Genomic DNA, 19,916 nt, shown 5'->3' on the forward strand with positions numbered 1-19,916 from the left:
TGGCTTTGTTTGTAGTCGGCATGTAAGAATAAGGAAGGTATGGGTCTATTGTTTTCTTTTTTGGGTTCATAGGCCCCTGTCTTTTCAAAGATACCAAAGCCTAATCTAGTTTAATTGGAAATAACTGATAAGTGGCGATACCAAGATGGCTGCAGAGTGGACAGACTTTCCAATAAGGATTGGAACTGTATCTTAAATAGGGCTGAATCATTTGATGAAAATGTTTTTTCTGACGAATACTGCAAGTGAGGGCGGCACAGTGGTGCAGCAGTCACACAGCTCCAGGGACCTGGAGGTTGTGGGTTCCATTCCCGCTCCGGGTGACTGTCTGTGAGGAGTTTGGTGTGTTTTCCCTGTGTCCGCGTGGGCTTCCTCCAGGTGCTCCAGTTTCCTCCCACAGTCCAAAAACACACGTTGGTAGGTGGATTGGCGACTCAAACGTGTCTGTAGATGTGTGTGTGTCGCCCTGTGAAGGACTGGCGCCCCCTCCAGGGTGTGTTCCTGCCTTGCGCCCAATGATTCCAGGTAGGCTCTGGACCCACCGCGACCCTGAACCGAATAAGCGCTTACAGATAATGAATGAATACTGCAAGTGTTATTTTCTGATAAACTGATTTCACAGCATAAAGCTGTTTTGTTTGCTTTTGATTGCTCCAACTCAACTACACGCAGTACACAAGCGATGTGTTTCTGGATTTTATTGTCCATGTAAAACCTTCAAAAGGCAAAGTTGTTGATCATCTAGACTGTAATTAAAAATGACAGCTCTTGCTATTCAGAAAATGCTTTGCTACTGAAAAAGTAAGGAGGAATTGCACAGAATCAAAACTATCGTTTTTGTCAGCCTAAACAGCCTTGCTGAAACATGCATTAATAATAGGCATGTGTCCTTCCTGGAGAAAATCCAGGACAACAGCATAAGCCACTATTGTGCTCTATCAGTGTAATTTACCAATGCTGAGAGAGGAAGTGGTGATATTGATGAATGTGAGGTGTTTACTGTCTGCCTGCAGATGTCTGTCTCCAGCAGCCAGATGACAGAGGAAATGGCCGGGAGACGGAAATGAGCTGCATTCATCAGGGAAACAAAGCCAGGAAGGAAGCTCGGCTAAAACAAGTCCCGAATGGGCTAGAGGTGAGGGAGGAAAAGGGCTGTTCCAAGACTTTGGCTCAAAAGGATTCGATCGAGAGGCTGGACAACATAAGAAAGGAGGATGGGTATAGAATGTGGGACAGGTGATATAGGTCAATATAATCACGATCATAACATGACTTCTGGATGAAACAACACACAAAAAAATAGGATATGTCAAAGCTAATTGAAAAATGTCAAGGAGCAACATCATTTCACCACCCAACAGTAAAAGACTTCATGAACGTGAATATTTATTGTTTAAATTTTAGCTATAAGAGAACTGAAGTGATCGTGGTGGCTGAATGAACCAGTTTATACTCTATAAATCGGGCACCTCGCATGGGGGCGACCATGTTTAAAACAATCGTTGGAGATTCACCAATACATTCATCCAGGCCACTGGGTGGGAGTATGATGGCTGTTGCATAAGGTGAAGAAGAAGAAGAAGAAATGACTAATGCTCCTTTAAGAGAGAGCGAAAATATGACTGGTCCGTCTACAGCCAAGATTAAGGGAGTTTTTCGGCCTGCCATGTGTACCCAAGCTTGGCTGAAAAGTTATGTAACCAATAAGCCACACAACACAGCATTCTCAGTAAAGCAAATGTGTTTTTTCTAACACTATATACACATTTTAAAGATTATTTCTACACAAACGTTAGTCAGCAGGACTTCTAAATGTCATACATGTGACTTCTAAACCTCATAAACAAATGGTTTGGTGCTAATTATAGCATTTTAAGACACCTGCAATGCATCAGGATTTTGTAAATTTTGCTAAAGACAAGAGACCTAGGACTTTGGACAAACCATAGATTTACAGCTCCATGGGATGATTTCCTGAGAAAGCTTAATGGCTTAAAGTCAATCCCTTCTAAAGCAAATGGGCCAAAACTAGAGATTGCGCACACCCCTTCCCCCTCCACTTGATTTGTTCATTTCTTGTGGACAAATCTCTCGTCTTGCAGACAAAAAAAAATATTAATAATAATACCTAGCTACAGGAAACATGATAAACAAATATAATGTCACAAACTAAACCTCCTTACTTAGAATAACCCAATTTTCTCACCCCAAAAAAAAAAGAGTTTTTTGGCTAATGTAACACAAAGAGGCACTTTATTGGCTTAGCCTAATTTCTTGCAACTTAAATAGCCCCAGGAAGACAATGTACTGCCCACATCTGTCAGGGCTAAAACTGCAGAGCTAAAACCAATGTCTCATTAGTGCTCTAAAGGGTATGATTATTCCTAGACTTGACATAACCACTGGCATCAGGGACAGCCCACTGTGCCCATGTGGAAAGTTCATTTGGAGCATCACAGCTCTATAATGTGGGAGGATGCATTTGGACATGTCCGTTACCCCTTACATAATCCTAGGCAAGAGCCGAGATTTTTACCTCGAGACCTCACACAGAATTAATTCCGTCTGCTCGCTCTACTAGCAATGATGGCATCCTCTAGAAAGGAGCTGAAGAACAGCATAGCCACTGGCTCAAATTATGGCAATGATGTTCAGGCATCACTGCAGTGAATGTCCTTAAGGAGAAATAAAGCCAGGAATATGGAGAAAGGTAAAGAATTGAGAATAATCAACTGATGATGCGCTATGATGAATATAAAGAATGTCACAGCAAACATGATTCATGATTCATCCTCATATGCTTCAGAGTGCTTAATGCTCATTTTCAGCATGTAGTAACTAGGTTACCTAATCTGACTGACCTCAAAGCAGATGTCTCAGTTCATGCCATGTCTGTCATTTCCACAGTCCTCTGATAATTGCTGGACCAACCAAAAAGATTTGCTTTCCCCTTAAGGATCTGACAACGAATGAAGATGTAGAGCGGAAATCTGCTTCCGCTTCAAAGCCTACCCCTTAGCAACACCAAATGCGCTTTCAGAAAATGGCACAAACACCCTTTGACAGACATTCTCCAACGTGACACTACAGAAAAAGACACTCGGCAGCACCCTGTTCTGTGAACTGCTTTAAGACTGTAGAAGCAAATTCAAAAGCAATTCTAAAAAAAATTATAATAAAATAAACAATATGCACTTAAATGCAAAGTGACAGATTCCCTTCGGATTGGTGAACTCTGAAATCTGCAGGAGTCTTTTGAAAAGAGAAATCTGAAATGTCTCCGTGCACCCAGCCTAGAAAAACTACTCTGTCACACTCCCTCCTCCCCTAGCTGAACGCTGCCAAGTCACATCCAAACGACTAGTTTCCCACCTAGCAGGCTGACTCTTCCGCATCAAAAGCTTCTCAAGAGCTGGACAGAGCCCCGAGTTCCAGGGTTTAGCAAAAGGAAAGTGCATTCAGGTGGAAAAGATGGATCGAGGGTGACGTCTTGTTGTAAAAAGCTAAGTGGAAGACTTCTTTGATTCCAAGAAGCACATTACGAATGTGCTCTGATGACTAAGCCTACGATGAGGACTGGGGTTAACAAAATATTATTTGCAGACTCCTGAGTCTAAGCTTCATTCAGGTAGAGAACACTATATTACATTAAGGACAAGGCTCGACAATCATTTGATTCTGAACTTGCTTTAGTCCATTATTTATTTTTTTGATGAATGTTCTAGAAAATACCAATAGTTTAAATAATTTGATTTACATCTCTCATTGCATTTGATGGAACAGGCTTTAATCTAAATTACAATAGCTTTGATACACGTATAAATGGTTGACTAATTACTGATAGGACCGACACCAAAAGTCTAAGGTATAGCAAAACAAAACTACTGGACATATGTTACACAATTCCTGTATGAAAATCCTGATTAATTCCTGTAGCATTACATTAAAAATGCCATGTAAAACAGAGTATAACATTTTTTGTACTCAATTACTCGTACTGCACTGCAGCAAATCAAATTAGAAATAGACTAGAAACGCTCTCTCGAACTGAAACATAGTTCTAGCACTGTACGCCAGAGTGGAGCGGCTTGAAAATATTCTTATCTACAAAAAGGGTATACTGAAGGGTAAGTTTTGGAACCACTGGCCTTTTGCACACCAACACGAAATCATATGCTAATATCATACCTTCATATTAGAGGCCTCGGTCTCCAGTTTGGTGAGGTGGTTTGAGTTGTCCTCAAGCTCCTGTCTCAGGTTGGAGTTCTCCATTTTCAGGGCCTCCACTTGCTTCAGCAGCTGATCATAAGACGCTGCAGCCATCTTGGACTACCTCTTGACCTGCACAGACAAGGCGATAGTTCCTTAAGTAGGGACTTTAAAGCCGTAAATCCGGTTTGTTTAATGAGTTTCTGGCCCTTCAGAAACCGTTGATTGACAATTCTCCTGGCAATAGAGGAGAGTGTCATGCACAAGGATAAAGCAGCGTTGTGGTAAATGAAAACAGAGAAAGTGCTATAGGGTGATAAAGAAATTTTGCTTAAAAACTAGAAGAATAGTACCTGGTAAATCAATGAGGTGGAAAGGCCCATAGAAAGGTGTTGAGAAAATAAGGCAAGTCTGGAAGCAAATGTATGAATTTTTAAGTTCAGGAAGCTAGAACAATGAAATAATAATATAATGAAATTTATATAAAAAATAAAAAGCTAAATAGAATCAAATAATATGGCAATTTTTACGAAACTTAACACATTCAGGCTCTGCGATGCTCCTGACCCACTGCAACCCAATCAGGATGAGGCATTTACAGAAGAATTGATGAGACATGTACTAGTAGTTACAGACAGAAGCCAAGTGGCTTGGTTTTCAAGCTCACTCTGCATCTACATCAGCTCCATTTTCATGTTCAAGTTGAATTACTGAAGCTAAGAAATATTCTGGTAACCCTTATTTTATTCTACAGGGTGAGTCAAAAGTCGTAGGAGACAATTCGCATGATGCAATTTTGAAAGCTGCCATATTGGATCAAGGGGTGTTCCAACGGGATGAAGCTTTTCCGCAATGGGAAGGTTGTCATGTAGCATGTCAAAAAATAAAAAGGTGTCCTGTGACTTTTGACTCACACTGCTTAATAACATACATCACCTATTATATATTATAAAGAAAAACCCTTTTCAATTAATGTATGATAATTATTAGTGAATGAAACTTGAAACCTATGTAAGCTTTACACCACCATCCTAAACATAAAGGTTATAAATATTAAATGCTATTAAATATATCTCATTAAGATCTTTCTTGTTCTCGTCCAGCTCTATCAATAATTCAATAACTATTCCAAATATTCACCTTACAGACAAGTATCACCAGTTTTCCATTCAGGCTGCTAGTTTTTCCCCAGCTCTTTTACAGTCTCGCGTAGTTTACCATTCTCTTCAAATCAATGACAGTTAATGAGAGTCAGGAGGGAAACTGTAATATACACGTGATGCATGTGTGTGTGTGTGAAATGCAGAGTGGACTGCACCCTGGCCATTTCCTCCCACACAGCACTAACAATACAGATCTCTCAGGCAAACGACAATAGAAAGAGACATAATTCGAGAGTGTAAAGTGTCTCTTCCATGACAAGATATCTGGGCACTGCTGAAGTCTCCTTTATTTTTAGCCCTGCTGTGGTAGGGAGGCTGGATTGTCTCTCCATCGCTACTAAATTACATCATTCCACGTTAACCATCAACTTGACTCCTGTTCTGCTACCTATTACAGTAAATGCTGTGTTCCATGAGGCTTACACAGCTTTACAAAGGCTTAGACACTGCACTGCCACAATGCTGCCTCTGCACCTGCTCTGTGGCCATGACCAATAGGTTTGGACTATGTCAATGTTGAACAGACTATACGGGTACAGGAGTTGTTAAGGGGGGGGGATATATCCCACCGAAATGACTTGATTACCAGGTGCATCACTACGATATGAGCAGAGGTATTAAATCTCAGTTTTAAATTATAGAGATTATAATATATAGATTATAATTTCTGATCAATATTGCAAATGCATTAAACAATTATTTTCAATTAATTAGTTCCAAGCCTGATTTTATATTCATTCATTCATCCATTCATTCATTTGTAACCCTTTTCCAGTTCAGGGTCACAGTGGGTCCAGAGCCTACCTGGAATCATTGGGCGCAAGGTGGGAACACACCCTGGAGGGGGCGCCAGTCCTTCACAGGGCAACACACACTCACACCTACGGACACTTTTGAGTCGCCAACCCACCTACCAACGTGTGGGAGGAAACCCACGCAGACACAGGGAGAACACACCAACTTTCAGACAGTAACCCGGAGCGTGAATCGAACCCACAACTACCTGCTGCGCCACCGTGCCGCCCATTTTATAATCAAGAAGATTCAATTTTGAAAACTGTATGTAGAATGCCCAGCTGTCATTTAAGCTAATTTTGGTGTTTGTCTTGTACATGGCACAGTAGAGGGTTGCCTCGGATTGGTCTCACTCTGTTGTGTGTATGATAAACACCCCCCATTTTATGCTTCTGTTTTTGATAATGAAGTCTGGAATTAAAATAGCAGTTTTTGCGAACTGCAGATTGCAATTTCAATATTAATACGATTAATCGTACATCCCTAAATGTGAACCATCCCATTTTGAGCTGAATAAAAGCAGAATCATTGTATGTTTTATGGTGATAAAGGTTGCACTAATGCTGACTTTTTTGCATTAATAAGCCTAAAGATCAGTGGCTAGGCTATCAGTCAGGATTAGCTGACACCACAGGGATCCCCAATGGCTGATGTATTTGCATGATGTATTTGCATAATACATGCTGGGTATTGTTTAGAGAGCATTAAAATATGAGAACATGAGGACAATATAAAATTGTAAATTCAGATGAAACCAATGAGGCTAAGGAACAAAATACTGCACCACAGCACACAACAGCACTGTCGTCTTAGGACGGTGTTCCCTTTTAATTTAATGAACTCCCTATAAACAGTCAATTAGACAAACCTAGTCTTGCCTTTTCCTTTACATTAACAAAATGGCTGACATCAGGTATGAAGCAAGCTGTATTTTATTTCCTAGAACTGTTTTTCCTCTCAGAATAACAACATGAACTAAGTGGAAAACATAAGAATGATGGGAATGGAAAGCTGGCTTGTGATGTGTGTGGGAAACCAAGGAAGTAGCACAGGCTGAGGGCTCTAAATTACACAGATGTCCACAATTTTACCACACACTTGCTTAACTCGTCTTCCATTCACTTCATAGGCATGCTCGTCATTCTTTCCATCATAATTCATCCTTTAATCCATAAAAGCTAACCACGTGACCTACCCAGTCAGGTGGACATTGTGTGTTTTTTTACACTACGTGCCCAGCCATTACAAAGTGAAAAACAGCTTGAATAATGCAGAGGCTCCTGAAAATGTAGGACCAGGTTATATATTAGAACCTGAACTGAGGACTTTCACAGCAATTCCTCATCAAAAGGAATGGTGCTGGCCTTTTGTTCAAACGTTGTGGAGAAAAGTAGATTGGTCATTACCAGTTACTCTGCTGAAGTAGGACAGTTTCAATCTCTGAATTATAAAAAAGCAAAGACTGGAATTGCAAAACAAGGAAAATGAAGAGAACAGGTTTAGTCAGTTACCAAATAAATAAATAACTAAAATAAAATGTCATGTGGGAAAGTAAACCAGCTTTGTCCTCTTACATCACCCTAGTTATGCTTGAGCAGACATCACCTCTACCATGTACGACATAAGGCAGCACAGAGCCAAATCCACCAGATAAGAATCACAAGACTTGCAAAGACACATACCATGTCCTTAATAACCATATAGGGTTACTGTTTCTCTTATGTATTTACTACAAAAGCAGAATGTCTTTGCAATGCTGCATTACTACTGTAACTACATTTCACTATAATGTTCATCAAGCATCAGAATATGAATCTTTAATTATCAACCCCACTATATACAAAATGGGATCAAGTTTGCGCATGAAAAATCTGCCCTGCAAAGTGCTGCTTATACCCTGTAAATACAAATTCCACACAAGCTTTTGGCTGATGGTTGCTGGGCAGAAACCGCAGCTCCAAAAACTAAAAGCATTAGAAACACCAGTTCAGCCAAATGAATAACAACCTGAATTAGTGCCACCAAATTACAACAGTCCCCTCCTATTATTAAAATGACATCTGCAGTCTATATTATACGGCCATTTAAAATGATCCTGCAATTGATGGAAGCTCTATACAAATGGCCTGGACTGATCACGGGCAGAAGCAGCCAACTGCCACAGAAATCTGCTGACACATATCTGCTGACACACATTTGGTGAATAAACACTCGGTGGGAAAATAAAATGTTCCACAGCAGGGAAGCAAACCACAATTAAGACTATATTGAAAATGTAGACATAGCTATTTGTCCTTAAGTAACTATCATTAAATGTTGCAGCATTATATAGCATTGTATGACTATTGCAATATAAATATCTAAATAACAATGCAATGTAATAGTATTGCAAAACCTGTTTCTTTCTTCAACAAAGCAAAACGAAGCAACTAAAATGGTCGACACCACGACAAAAGGTTTAAAGGAGCAAGGGGAGCGATAAACCACAAAAAAAAAAGCAACACCAAGAAGAGGGAGGATTACTATATGCCTCATGAATATTTCATCAAGGTTTACAATATCCACCTCTCCGTCAATTAACCACAGACTTAAAATGCTCAAAAAAAAGATTCAACCTCAAGATTTTTCATAAGCACTGCAAATAGTCAACGTAGATCACCTGCAAGTGGAGTCCATTTTGTTAGAAGGCAGGGTTTTTTGTATTCAAGCTGGTCACTGGAGGTGCAGAGCTGTGTGTGAGCATGCAAGAGTATAGTTACCCCGCTCTCAGCAGAGCCACATTTGGAAAAACCCTGCAGTCAGCTGCAGGAGGATGGATGCCCTTCCCTTCAGTCCACAAAGCCACAGTGGGCAACTGCTTACTCCCATTAATACACACCTTAAGCCCTGTTCTGCATGGCAAAATTGACACTGGAAACAACGGTTCACCCTGGAAATAGGGTCAGACTGTTTTTCAAGGTTAATTCCTAACCAAAACATCCCAGCTTCCACCATGACACATCTGCTTTGTTAGAGCATCACTGGTAAAATCAGCGCAAACCCTTGCACCAGCCCTTCTCCTTTCCACCATCTTGCCTATTAAGGCTTACATTTTCATCTCCGGTCCAAAGCCCTATGAATCGCCTTTGTTTTTTTCCTTTGGACCTTCTTCTCTTTTGGCTTTCAAGTGCTATGAAATCTCTCCTTTGGCAGAATGCTTGCAGTCTCTCAAAGATAAAGCGAAAATCACAGTATCCATGCACATCCCCCACACCCTGCCTGTCTGCCTCTCTCAACCAGCAACCATCAAAACAAAAGGCTTAGAGGAACCGCCTCGCTATTCACACAAAACGTGCTATTCTTTCTCCCGCAGGAGCTGTTCCTAATCCCTGTGAAAAGACAGAAGCGCAAGATGCCATGTCTGTACAATCTGTATCCCCTTAAAAGCGGGGTGGGGGGAGTAAACGGAGAAACCTACCCCATTTCGATACCAGTGACAGCCTCCATCCCATCTCCCCTTCAACTGTGTCATTTGCACGAGAGCATCCAGCCTGCCTGGTCACATGGGCAGAGATGGGAGCCAATCAGGAGGCCCGCTTTGCCAAGGCTGGTGCTGCAGTGGCTGATGCTGGCTGGACCATGTCCAGCTCTGAGCACAGCTGCTTTCCCTCGACTCAATTAAAGCTCTTTTGGGTGGAGGGAAGGGTGGAGCGGGTGGCAGCCCTGGGAGCTCATGGGGGGTGGGAGGTGGGTGACAGGTCATTATGCCTGAAGGTCATATGACGAAGCACACAGTTCAATATGGCACAAACATCTATGCTCATATAACAGATCAGAATTAATTGACACTCAGGCAACTAGGCATTTTTTGGTTGGCCAAAAAAACATCAGCAAATCACAACAGATAGGATGTTATGACACTGAAGGGGGGTAGGGGGTGTATTACACATTTCTGAGAGCTTCAGATTAAAAGACTCTGATTACATGTTTGTATTTTCAGTTTAAAATTCAGTTAAAATTGGACATATTCAAGATTTTAATGCAGTCTCCTCAGACTTCATAAACATCTGTGGCATATTATTGTTCAATAAATAAATTAATTAATTAATAACTCCCTCCCTGTCTAAACAGCGCAGAAATTGAACAGGGCCTGTTCCTTTAACTCAGAATGAGCCACAGTTCGGTTCATGGCAAGAGCCCAGGAGTGAGGTGTGAGGAGCAGAAACTCAGTTCTCATTCTTCGCCATTTGCAATCAATGCTCATATCTCTGTGCTTGTGGGTTTTGTTTTGCTCCGTTTAACCTCCATTTTGCATTCTCATATAAACGCAAGTTCAGTGCTGTAAGTGGAAAAAATTCGGGGTGGTATAATTTTAAAGTGTTTACACTTGATGTAGGAGGCAGCACAAAATTAAAATGACTCATTTTATCCCATGTTTACTGACTTAGGCAGCCCACAAAAAATTATTTAGTAGGTTCCAGATACTCACATTAATGTGCTCATGCTCTAAGAAAGTTATTTTTCCCCCCATCATGTGCCCCTTTAAAGTTAAGATTAAATATACAATTACACATGTATATTATACTGCTTGCAATATCTTATAATTGTGCACCAGACATTAGGTAATGTACAAATATTAGGAATGTGCACTGAGATAAAGAGAGAGGGAGGGAATACTCTAACTATTTTAATAAACAAATACTCAAATGACAATAGTTTTAATTAAAAATATTAAAACAAAGAATTATATCTCCTCCAGTCAGTGACAATTTGCTTCAATATTTAATTTCACGTCTTGTATCAAATAATACAATGAGAAACACTGCCTTTTTACACTCACAAAATACACATAAGTGAATGTCATTTGTGTCAGTGAACTAACAGAACTTTTATCATCTGTAACCGCTGATCCAATTCAGGGTCACGGTGGGTCCAGAGCCTACCTGGAATCATTGGGCGCAAGGTGGGAACACACGCTAGAGGGGGCGCCAGTCCTTCACAGGGCAACACAGACACACACCTACAAACACTTTTGAGTCACCAATCCACCTACCAACGTGTGTTTTTGGACTGTGGGAGGAAACCGGAGCACCCGGAGGAAACCCACACAGACACAGGGGGAACACACCACACTCCTCACAGTCACCCGGAGGAAACCCATGCAGACACAGGGAGAACACACCACACTCCTCACAGAGTCACCCAGAGGAAACCCATGCAGACACAGGGAGAACACACCACACTCCTCACAGACAGTCACCAGGAGGAAACCCACGCGGACACAGGGAGAACACACCACACTCCACACAGACAGTCACCCAGAGCGGACTTGAACCCACAACCTCCAGGTTCCGGAGCTGTGTGACTGCGACACTACCTGCTGCGCCAACGTGCCGCCATGAATTTTTATAATTTTCAGCTTAAATGGAAATCCGTTTTACATCTATAAAATGCAGATTTTAACACATTTGATCTCCTGCTCCTACTATAATGATAAAGAATACGCTCCCACTCCAGTACATTTTGGAGAATAAAAATATGTTGGCAGTGACAAAAATCAAAATTAGGTAAAAGTCTTACTGAAAAACACAATAATCAAATTGAATATAGGGTCAAATAATAGCAATCAGTGTTTTCAATAATTTAAGTCCTAGGACTAAGAACCAGCAGATGTATTGGTTTTAGTGCTAGTACTAGCCAGCTTCATTGGTTCCAAATATCAAAAACGATGCAGTAAATTTAATGTAAATTTCGAGGTGTACATAAAACAGAGATGCAGCTGGCTCAAATTCAAAGAAACTGTAAATCAAAAATGCTCTCAAAACTGAGGCCTTGTATTAGCCAAGTGATGACCAAATTCCAAGCATTATATTTTGACCAACTAATATAGTTAAATAAATACAGTATATCATGCATGAACATTTTTGCTTTCAAAATACATATCACTATATAACACTAAATAAAAGATTTTTCTTTTAGAAATGACTTGTAATAAGTCCAAAGGTTTAGGTGAACCCTTAAATAACAGGAGTGGGACTGAGCTATAAATAATCTATTTTATGTTGCATTTCGTAGGTATAAAAATATAATTGCATGTTCATGATTTTCCCCAAGTTTTGACAGATGTTAAAACAACCTCAGTCTGTAATCGGAAGCAAAACTAGACCAGTGTTTGTTTAAACAGCTGGGTGTATTGAAGGAGAGCTCTCCTCTGCGAATATGGCAAGAATTTTCTGGGATCAAAACATGGAATTTGGACTGCAGGCAAAAAAGTTAAAATGCTTTGAAGGAGATATAGGATTGGACAAAAATTCAATATATATCACAATATAAAATGTTTCAATGACAATATATGATTTTTAAACAAATTTTCAATATATGTAATTTACAGCATCTTAGTTTAAAAACATTAATATTGACAAAGCCAAGAGGTTCATGTTTGATGGTGATGTCATGTTTCCTGTTGGTTTTGGCAGTTTTTCAGTTAATTTTTACTGTTCATTTCAATATGTAAAGTATATTGTATCGACGGAAATTAAGAAATATAACGTGACATACATTTTGGCCTTATCACCCAGCCCTAACTGAGGCCATGACAGGTCTATCTGATACTTCACCACTAATATGGTAGGTCCAACAGAACAACTGAGGTCAACATAAAATATAACCTCCAACAATAATCAATAACTGCAACCAACACATCCACCTAAGGGCATGTATTAGCGTCCAGTCTCAATCTGAATAATCAATCCACTGGTGAGTTATGACCCTCTAATATTCTGTGTCCTATTAGGCAAGCTAAAAACCACCGGCTCACTCATTCACATTCAAAACTGACAGAAATATGTCACGTGGCATATTTGTACCGGACATTGTTCTGCTAGTCCCCTATTATCATGTCCGTGCAATGTCTGAGTGAACAGATAATGTTCCGGGGAATCCGTCCGTTCCTCATAGGTACCACTACACACACTCCACCCCATGACTAAAGCACACAGAACATTTCCAGCTGTGAGGAAATACTGTGGGTGTGCTGTACAACTACTGAAATTCTCCAGATATTTTCCAAAGTCCATGTATGAAAACAGCTCATGAAATTCTTTTTACATGCATGATAGAGGGTAATCTTGGTTTATTCATTATACTACAGTAGATAATATAACATCTGATAATAGGGGGCAGGCACAATGGCTCAAATACAATAATAATAATAATAAATACATAAATATATATTTTTTTAAAAATCACAACACTTCATTTTGATATTTTCAAATAGATAACTGATGGTCTGAGGTCTGAAGCTGAAAAAAAGAACGCAAAATAAATAAATGAAATAAAAAAATAAGAATAAAATTAATATTTATCTAATTTCCACAATGTACACCACATTAAAAACAATTTTTTCAAGTACAGCAGCTACTCTACTGGGGTGGCTTTACATTAGATGTTGGAGCGGTGCTGAGAGGATTGATGAATTGATGCCATTCATTCACAGGAGCAGTAATGAGGTCATGGAATAGTGGTTTGGGTAAGATTTGTTGTTTATTATTACATATATAATGATGGTGTCAATGACGGTGTTCAGTAATGTACTCATATATTAAGGGCACTAAATCTGTACATTGTGAGCTTGTGCGTCCGAGATACTGCTCTATTAGACAATTGGTACTGTTTGTTTTCCAGTGCACTAGAGCTAGTCTTCTTGAAAATGTCTATAGACTGCACAGTTCGATGCTATCTGTACCATTCAGCCCCAAACCCCTTTGTGTCAGTGCATCACTGCTAGTGTAGCAGAGTTTTCCACCCAGAATTAGAACCTTAAGAATTACTGCAGCTGAATACGGCCTTGTCAAAGTTAGACTAAATCACACTGAATGGCCTGGACTTTTTTTTAAAAAACCTTGGAAATGAATGGACAGCCTGGAAGGAGGAGGATGTACTCTGGTGGGCTTTATTCTTTTCATGTAAATTAGGTCTGAGTCTCTGAAAGACTTGAAAATGAACATTGGCAGAGAGTCTTGTTCAACAGTCCTCTCTCTCAGAGCTGCCCTCAATAGGGATGGCCCACACTTTAAAACTTGTGTGGGAAAATGCTCAGTGATGAGGGAGCTAACAAAAATGAGCATTTCTGACATATAATTAAGTTTCAGTAAAACCATTTTCAGAATGAAAAAACATTCATTATCCACTTGGTTGTAAACTCAAGTCCCCATGATGGTGAAAAGAATCTCTCATGAATCTCTCAGTGTTTGGCACATTCAATCAAGTTCAACTGCATATACATAACATGCATTTTACAACTCTGAAATCAAAGATCTAGATGAGAGACATGTTTGTTAGAGATAGGATATGAGCTATAAATCCTACAATCTGAATGCAATTCACATAGATTAAGTTCCAAGTCCTAAATTCAAATAAATTATAAATACTCAGGCTATCTCGTGGCTAAAAGTGACTAATGTATTTGTCTCATCTGCTGAAATTCAATACATAAAAGTCAGTCTGTGCATTTTATTCTAAATAAGTGGCAAGGTAAGGTTCAAAAGATGAAATTCTCAATGTTAATATTTTTATACCATTATTTTCATGCTATGAAGTCTGGGCTCACATGAACCTAAGGTGAAATATAACCATCCCATCAATGCAGAGTGTACACGGTTCCCATTTTTCATCACTGTTGTCCAGCGAGAGCAAGAGTAGCTGCACATTCCAACACCTCCCTTGAAACCTCTGATCTTCTTACTGTCATGTTACATCTTGTTGCAAAGGGACCTTTCTTATTAGCTATAGCTTTTATTGGTTACCGCTACTGTTCTCTCATGAGAATTGTCCATTGTAACTGACGAAGATGTCCTCTGTTGCTGAAGTTACTGACATTATGGCTACTGCTGACATCAGTGATGTCTAATATATTGTCGCTGTCCCATCAAAACACACCAGACTTCACTGTTGAGCCTTCTGGAGGTGTTGTGGGCTTAATTCAGCGAAACACTGACGAGAGGAGGTGCCTATCTGATGACCCCTGTGAAGAGCTAGTGATGCAGTGGCCGTATCACTGAGTAAATGTTGATGTTAAAAGGTAGCTGGTTGCTGACCGGATCATAAACGACCACAGCAGGGTGTAGCTGTAGGATTGGAACAATGGAAATTGTGTGGCTGCTGGTTGGAAGAGAGTGAGGTGGACCCTATGTGAAGCTCTAATGGACTGGCAGAGGACATTTTACATTACATATTAATAATATATGCATCTCCATTTTAGTTCACTACATTGTTTGAACACAGCAGCAGTGCTTCACAATTTGTGAAAATGTCATGAGGAATGGGCCAATAGAAATGTTTCAAAATCACTCTAAAAAAAGGTTTTTCACTTCCCCTGTGAAGTAGTTATTTAGGGAGATACGTGATATTAACTGGACAGTGATGACATGTAAATGATTCTTCAGACTCTTCAGATAAACAAATGATGAAGACATGCCACTGTAGCTGGACATCATTTTTATCAAGAGAGCCATAAAAGAACCCTACCACTTAAAAGCTGCATTTGAACAAGACGACATAGTCCCATAGGCTCTCATAGAAACCCGCAGGGCATAAGATGCTGGGCCTAAGGCTGGATAAACAGAAAATTGTCCAAATAAAGTGTTTTAAAAGCAAGAAAAATAAAGTCGGTTGTTGATGGTACAACACATGAAAGTTCTGAAGATCTGCCACTAAAACAAAACCATTCTTCAACTTATAACACGGTGCTTTGTCTGAATAAATGAGACAAACAAGTCGAAAAGCCACCTCAGAAAGATGTAGACCTTCAAAGGCTCAAAAGGAACTTGGATCTAATCTCTCCATCAATCGTTGGCCACGTGTCTCACAAAAGGCAATGGTAGATCTCATGTCCTTTTAGAAAAACAGTTTTCTACAGCGCAGTACATCCATTCAGTCATCCAAATAATAAATAAATAATTAAAATTCTGCTAATGCTTTAAGCACGTAAGATTTCTCTAAACCAGTACAAACAGACTAATGAATATACCTCAATGACACACCTCTCCCTCCAGTCCACACACACACACAAGCACTGAGGTATCTGCAGAGAAGAAGGTCAAAACAACACCTTGGGGATGGATTGGAGCATCTGACCATGCCTTCTACACCAGCACCTGACCTCACTAATGCTTGTGTGAATGTGAAATGCAATCAAATTCCCACAGAAACACGTCCCAACCCCTTCTCAGAAGACTGCAGTCTGTCACTGCAACAAAGGGGGAGAACATCATATAGATCCCTTCATTACAGAAGAAAATCTGGGGGAGCGGCTGTCCACAAACCTTTGGCCAGAAAGTGTGAACTGTACGTGGTTATTTCCAAGGCATCTCTGCCTACTCTACTGCAAAAGGACTGTGATTTTAAATTATGGACCGGTACTTGTGGTTTCTAGACATGTTGTTGTAGTTACTGTTATTGCCAGCACAAAATACCCTCTGTCCCCATTCTAAAATACACATTTCACACAGTTTTCTGCGATAAGTTTGAAGGCATTTGCTGAAGAACTCGGAAAATATTGAGTCCAAGTGGCGGTTGAGGAGCTTTATCGCCCCTCGCCTTGTTTGGGACAGTTTTCGGGGGTTGAAGGTGACTGGAGACCCGGTAACAACTCTGAAACAATAAGTATTAGCTTCAGGAACACGGTCAATAAGGGAAAGTTACACGAGAGTCGTGTCCGCTTGAAAACAATTCGCAAAAACCACCGCGAAGACGTTCAAAACAACAATAGAATACGCAAAATACACAGCAGCGTTAATGGTACTTTGTGTGTGCTAACTTGGGTTGTGTCCCAAATGGCTCCGTACTGACGGCATAGTGCACTGCACAGATTAAATAACTATGGCTCCACTGTGGCAACAAACGTTTCCTAAATGTGTTATAATATGAGATTCCAGCTTTAGCTGAATATACACAGCTTTCTATGAAAACAGAACCCGTTACTTGGCGGTAGAAACCGCAATTTCATGACCTACATAGTCCACTGAGTAGGACGTAAGGGGCTATTTGAGACGCATCCCTAGCCTAGCGCGCTAAGGTGCTGTAATTTCTTCTTACCTGCACAAACATTCATCCACTTCGCCAAAGTTTTCCCGACCCTAACGCCCCGGGCAAAATGTATCCACCGAAAACATGATGTCTGTCCGTGAAAACCCCGCAGGTCTCCCGCTGTTTGGTAAAAGAGTGACTTCACCGCGTTTCGAGCAAAACTTTTCGTCTCTTTTGTGTCTGAATTTCTCCCGAACACCGTTTACTCTTCGCTCTTTACGCCATGATGAGGAGCGTCACTCTCCCAGTGCGCATGCGCAGTAAGAGGTAAAATACAATAACACAAAACTCTCCACCTAGCGGCAATGCAAAAGTGTTCAGACACCAATAAAACAGTTCAGCTCTTCTACTTAAAAGGCAGGTTTCAGCCATGTTAATCACTAAAGACCTTCAGGTAGACCCACCAGTCAGTCACTGCCCGTACAGAACTTGTTTGTGGGGTCCACAACATGGAGTTTAACATGGGCTAACTGTGTTCAAGATAGAAACAGGCGTGGACTGGTACATGGGCTGTTTCTGGGACCCAGGTGGGCTGTCAGTTTCATAGTAACTTGATATAGGGGGCCCATATGAGCCCACAGTGGATTGTACAGCCGAGATTGTCACTATGTTTAACTCATGCTAGTTCCATCACTGACCCTGCAGGGCATTCATCTGTCGAGCAAACATTTCACTCGTGGACAAAACTTGCTGGTACCCAGCTGGGCTGCCCATATGGGCCCCACATTGGTGTGTTGGTGGCGTGGGCAAAATATATTAACACACCCTGGACAAGGAGCCAGTCCATCACATAGTGAAACACCTCTGATGCTTGGTTTATACACATGCATTTGAGCATACATCTTTTCATGTGCATGATCCTACTTATGATTTTAATTGAGCCTGTTAAGTCATTTACAGTGTCTCAATTCAGTTTACAAACACAATGAATCTCAGTCAATGTATAAATGCATTCATATTCACATTTAAATACCTTTCTTACCAACTTGTGGGTCACACAGCTGTAAACAAAACTGCCCATTCTGACTGGTCCTTGCTTAAATATCAAGGAATTTTGTGGAATAGGCCTCTGCTGAAGACAGATAATTACAGTCCTCACCAAAGGCCACAGTAAGGGCACATAGAAGGCACTTTTGTGCCCCACACTGATCAGCAAAATTAGAAATGGTATCATTACAGCCTCTGAGTCATCTGCATCTACTGACTGCAAGACTATGAATACACCATTTGGGACAGGGCTAGTGATCTGAGATGAGGATTAAATCTAGGACCCCGAGACCTTACAGCTGTGTGGCAATGACACTATTGTGCCACAGTGTTGCCCTTTACACATTACCTCAAAATTAAATGGAAGGATGTAAACGAAGTAGCTCAGAGTCGGTTGAAATATAGTGTTCTGTTATAGAGAAACTCACAGAGACAAAAATCAGATCTTTGGGGTCAGCCTTGGTCTTAAGGTTAGAGAAGTTTGAGACCAACGGGTTATGTGTGTGTGAGTGTGTGTGACCAAGAGAAGTGCTCACTGGTGTTAAATGCAGATATTTCTTTATCTCCTTCTTCTTCTTCTTTGTCTAAGAATTGAACCTTTTGAAAACTGGGATTGTCAAAATGGACAAAATAGACTTGTGAGTATGAGTGGGTAAAGTAGTCTAAATCCATATTTATGTAAAGGTAAAGCAGTTAGTATTAACATTCATTAATTTGTTCATTATCTGTAACCGCTTTTCTAGTTCAGGGTCACGGTGGGTCCGGTGCCTACCCGGAATCACTGGGCGCAAATCAGGAACACACACTGGAGGGGGCGCCAGTCATTCACAGGGCAACCCACACACACATACACACATTCACTCTCACACCTACGGACACTTTTTGAGTCGCCAATCCACCTACCAATGTGTGTTTTTGGACTGTGGGAGGAAACTGGAGCACCCAGAGGAAACCCACGCACAAACAGGGAGAACACACCAAACGCCTCACAGACAGTCACCCGGAGGAAACCCACACAGACACAGAGAGAACACACCACACTCCTCACAGACAGTCACCCGGAGGAAACCCACACAGACACAGGGAGAACACACCAAACTCCTCACAAACAGTCACCCGGAGGAAACCCACACAGACACAGGGAGAACACACCAAACTCCTCACAGACAGTCACCCAGAGCGGGACTTGAACCCACAACCTCCATGTCCCTCCTGTGCCGCCTTAGTGTTAACATCTGTGAAAAAAAAAAATCTAATTTTTCATTTACACTAAATATAGTTTGAAATAAATTGAGATAATTAAAAAAACAGATAAAAAGTATTTTTTTCCAAAACATACAAACAAATATTGAAAAGTAATGCCATGTTGTCTTGAATTGTTTTTTTTTTTTTTTATTATTATTTTCAGAGAGGAATATGTTATGGTCCTGTGAAGATATTCTTATATGAGTTAGTCCCAATAATGAAAATCAAGTTTTATACATTGTTACCATGTCTGTGAGGTGTTGTTTATAAGCTTGAAGCTGTATCATGTTGGAAAAAAGTAGTCTATGTCATGAACGACATTTTCACCTTGAACAGCAGTTTTCCAAAAAACTTCGATGGGTGGAGGGCTAAGTGGATACTAGTTTCATATTTATAGATCTATGCATACACAATGAAGAGTAGAGTTACTGTGTAGTCAGTTTTAAGGAACTT

The 19,916-nt window shown here is 40.5% G+C and overlaps 1 protein-coding gene across 3 annotated transcripts in view; it reads right to left on the bottom strand.

Moving 5' to 3' along the window:
• Positions 1 to 17,459, bottom strand: part of apc (APC regulator of WNT signaling pathway) — a 38,103-nt gene extending 20,644 nt beyond the window's left edge. For 2 of the 3 annotated variants that reach the window (XM_066650217.1, XM_066650215.1), the window contains exons 1-2: positions 17,241 to 17,459; positions 4,189 to 4,341 (exon numbers count right to left, since the gene is read on the bottom strand). In XM_066650217.1, coding sequence (XP_066506314.1) covers positions 4,189 to 4,323 — 135 coding nt within the window. In that variant the 5' untranslated portion in view covers positions 4,324 to 4,341; positions 17,241 to 17,459. Of the gene's footprint in view, positions 1 to 4,188; positions 4,342 to 9,624; positions 9,659 to 17,240 lie in introns of those variants that run through there. The other variant, XM_066650216.1, reaches the window with a different exon arrangement.
• Between the last annotated feature and the right edge of the window lie 2,457 nt (positions 17,460 to 19,916).

The sequence above is a fragment of the Hoplias malabaricus genome, chromosome 18 (genome assembly GCF_029633855.1).
Source record: "Hoplias malabaricus isolate fHopMal1 chromosome 18, fHopMal1.hap1, whole genome shotgun sequence".
NCBI classification, from domain to species: domain Eukaryota; kingdom Metazoa; phylum Chordata; class Actinopteri; order Characiformes; family Erythrinidae; genus Hoplias; species Hoplias malabaricus.